The sequence below is a fragment of the Metarhizium robertsii genome, assembly GCF_000187425.2.
Source record: "Metarhizium robertsii ARSEF 23 chromosome Unknown MAA_Scf_13, whole genome shotgun sequence".
NCBI lineage: Eukaryota > Fungi > Ascomycota > Sordariomycetes > Hypocreales > Clavicipitaceae > Metarhizium > Metarhizium robertsii.
This window is the reverse complement of record NW_011942153.1, coordinates 109473-110994: the sequence shown is the minus strand read 5'-3', so window position 1 is coordinate 110994 and position 1522 is coordinate 109473. Positions and strand designations below refer to the sequence as shown.

Here is a 1522-nt window from a genome sequence, read left to right as displayed (position 1 = left end):
TTCTGTGTGACGGACTGAGGAAGATTAAGAGCAGCTTTGAGGCCCTCCAGCGCTCCTTTAGCCTCAGCATCGAATACCTCGGCAGGACCGAGGCGTCCGGCCCCATGGCGGATTGAATGTCCGTTCTGGTGGACAGTGAAGCCATAACCAGCTGCACCGGTAGGGGACAGCGAGCCGTCTGAGTATACAATGAGTGTAGACGGCGGGATGGATTGTAGCCAATCGAGAAAGTGTTTGGCTGAGTCTTCTTTGGATGCAGTTTGAAGCGGCTGCGGTGTTTCGCTTCTGTACTTCCGTGGGACAAGTACAGGGCGCTGGCAGTTCGCCAGCAATTTGTTCGTCCTCCTCAGCCGAGTTGGGAAGGCCTTTGGCGGAAGTTGGTATTTCAGCTTGATACACTTGATGATGGGCCGAGGCGCAATCTCGGTGCTGCGTTTGGCCAGAGGATGTGCATGGTCCCCTCGGCGGTGCGTTTGGCCAGAGGGTGTGCATAGTCCAGTGATTTGATGCGAGCAGAGAAGCGAAGACGTCTTGCCTCCAGAAGTTGGTGGACGGGGGGTATGCCGCTCTCTCGGTGCAAGACAGCGATCGGTGTGGTCTTCCAGGTTGGGAGAATGGCTCGGATGGCCTGCTTGAGAGCCTTGCTCATTTTCCGCGCAAGCTGCTGGACTCTGGACGGTCCTTCCTTTGATGGTCGTCTCCAGCGTGGCGACGTTGTACCTGGATACCACGCTTCTACGCCGAAGAGCAGTATCGGCTCGACACAGGCTCTGACTGCCCTCTGCACAGCGCTCGGCAGGGCGCCGCGCCGGGTGTTCCCTAGGCTCCGGAGGTGGTGGGCGACCGTCTGGGCCTTGGCTGTCCACTTCTCGACATGTGTCTTGAATGTCAACTTCCTGTTTAGACACAGGCCTAGCCAGCGCATGGCTGCCTCTGGTTGCTTCTCCACGTCACCGTGGCGGACAGGCGGCTCGGTTTTCCGCCTCCTCGGTGAGAAGTGCATGACTTCTGTCTTTCCTGGGTCGAATTAAATGCCGTTGGCAGCGCCCCAGTTCACGAGCTCTTGAAGATATTCCGACGCTGTTCGTGATGTTTCTTCCACAGATTTCCCTGTACAGAGGGGCGACTGGGTCGACGGCCGACCGTTTCGGGAGCGCGCCGGCTTGCTGTGGGTGGAGGACTGCATAATGAATCGATGCCCACGCTAGGCGGCGAGCGATCAGCCGCTCAAGGCCCTTCCCAAGACAGGAGAGCAGAGAAATAGGGCGCCATGCCCTGGGGGTCGACAGATTTCTCTTTCCCGCCTTGGGGATCATGGCCACTCCTGCTTCTCAGAACCCTCCAGGGTTATGGCCAACCGTTAGGCATCCCAGATAGAGGCGACAGACGTGCCCCCAATGATGTCTCATACTGTTTGCAGCAGCTTGACCGTGATGTTGTTAGCTCTGGGCGAGGTGTTGCCCGTCTTGATTGTAGCGTCCTCTGCTTCTTCCAGCGTGACTACTTGGGCGAAGGGTATCTT

At 57.9% G+C, this 1522-nt stretch overlaps 1 protein-coding gene across 1 annotated transcript in view; it reads right to left on the bottom strand.

The window, feature by feature from the left end:
* MAA_01290 (Reverse transcriptase) overlaps window positions 1-1003 on the bottom strand; it is a gene marked incomplete at both ends in the record, with an annotated part of 4152 nt that extends 3149 nt beyond the window's left edge. The window contains 2 exons of the mRNA XM_007819288.2: window positions 78-365; window positions 398-1003. Of these exons, the coding sequence (XP_007817479.2) occupies window positions 78-365; window positions 398-1003 (894 nt within the window). The remainder of the gene's footprint in view (window positions 1-77; window positions 366-397) is intronic.
* Between the last annotated feature and the right edge of the window lie 519 nt (window positions 1004-1522).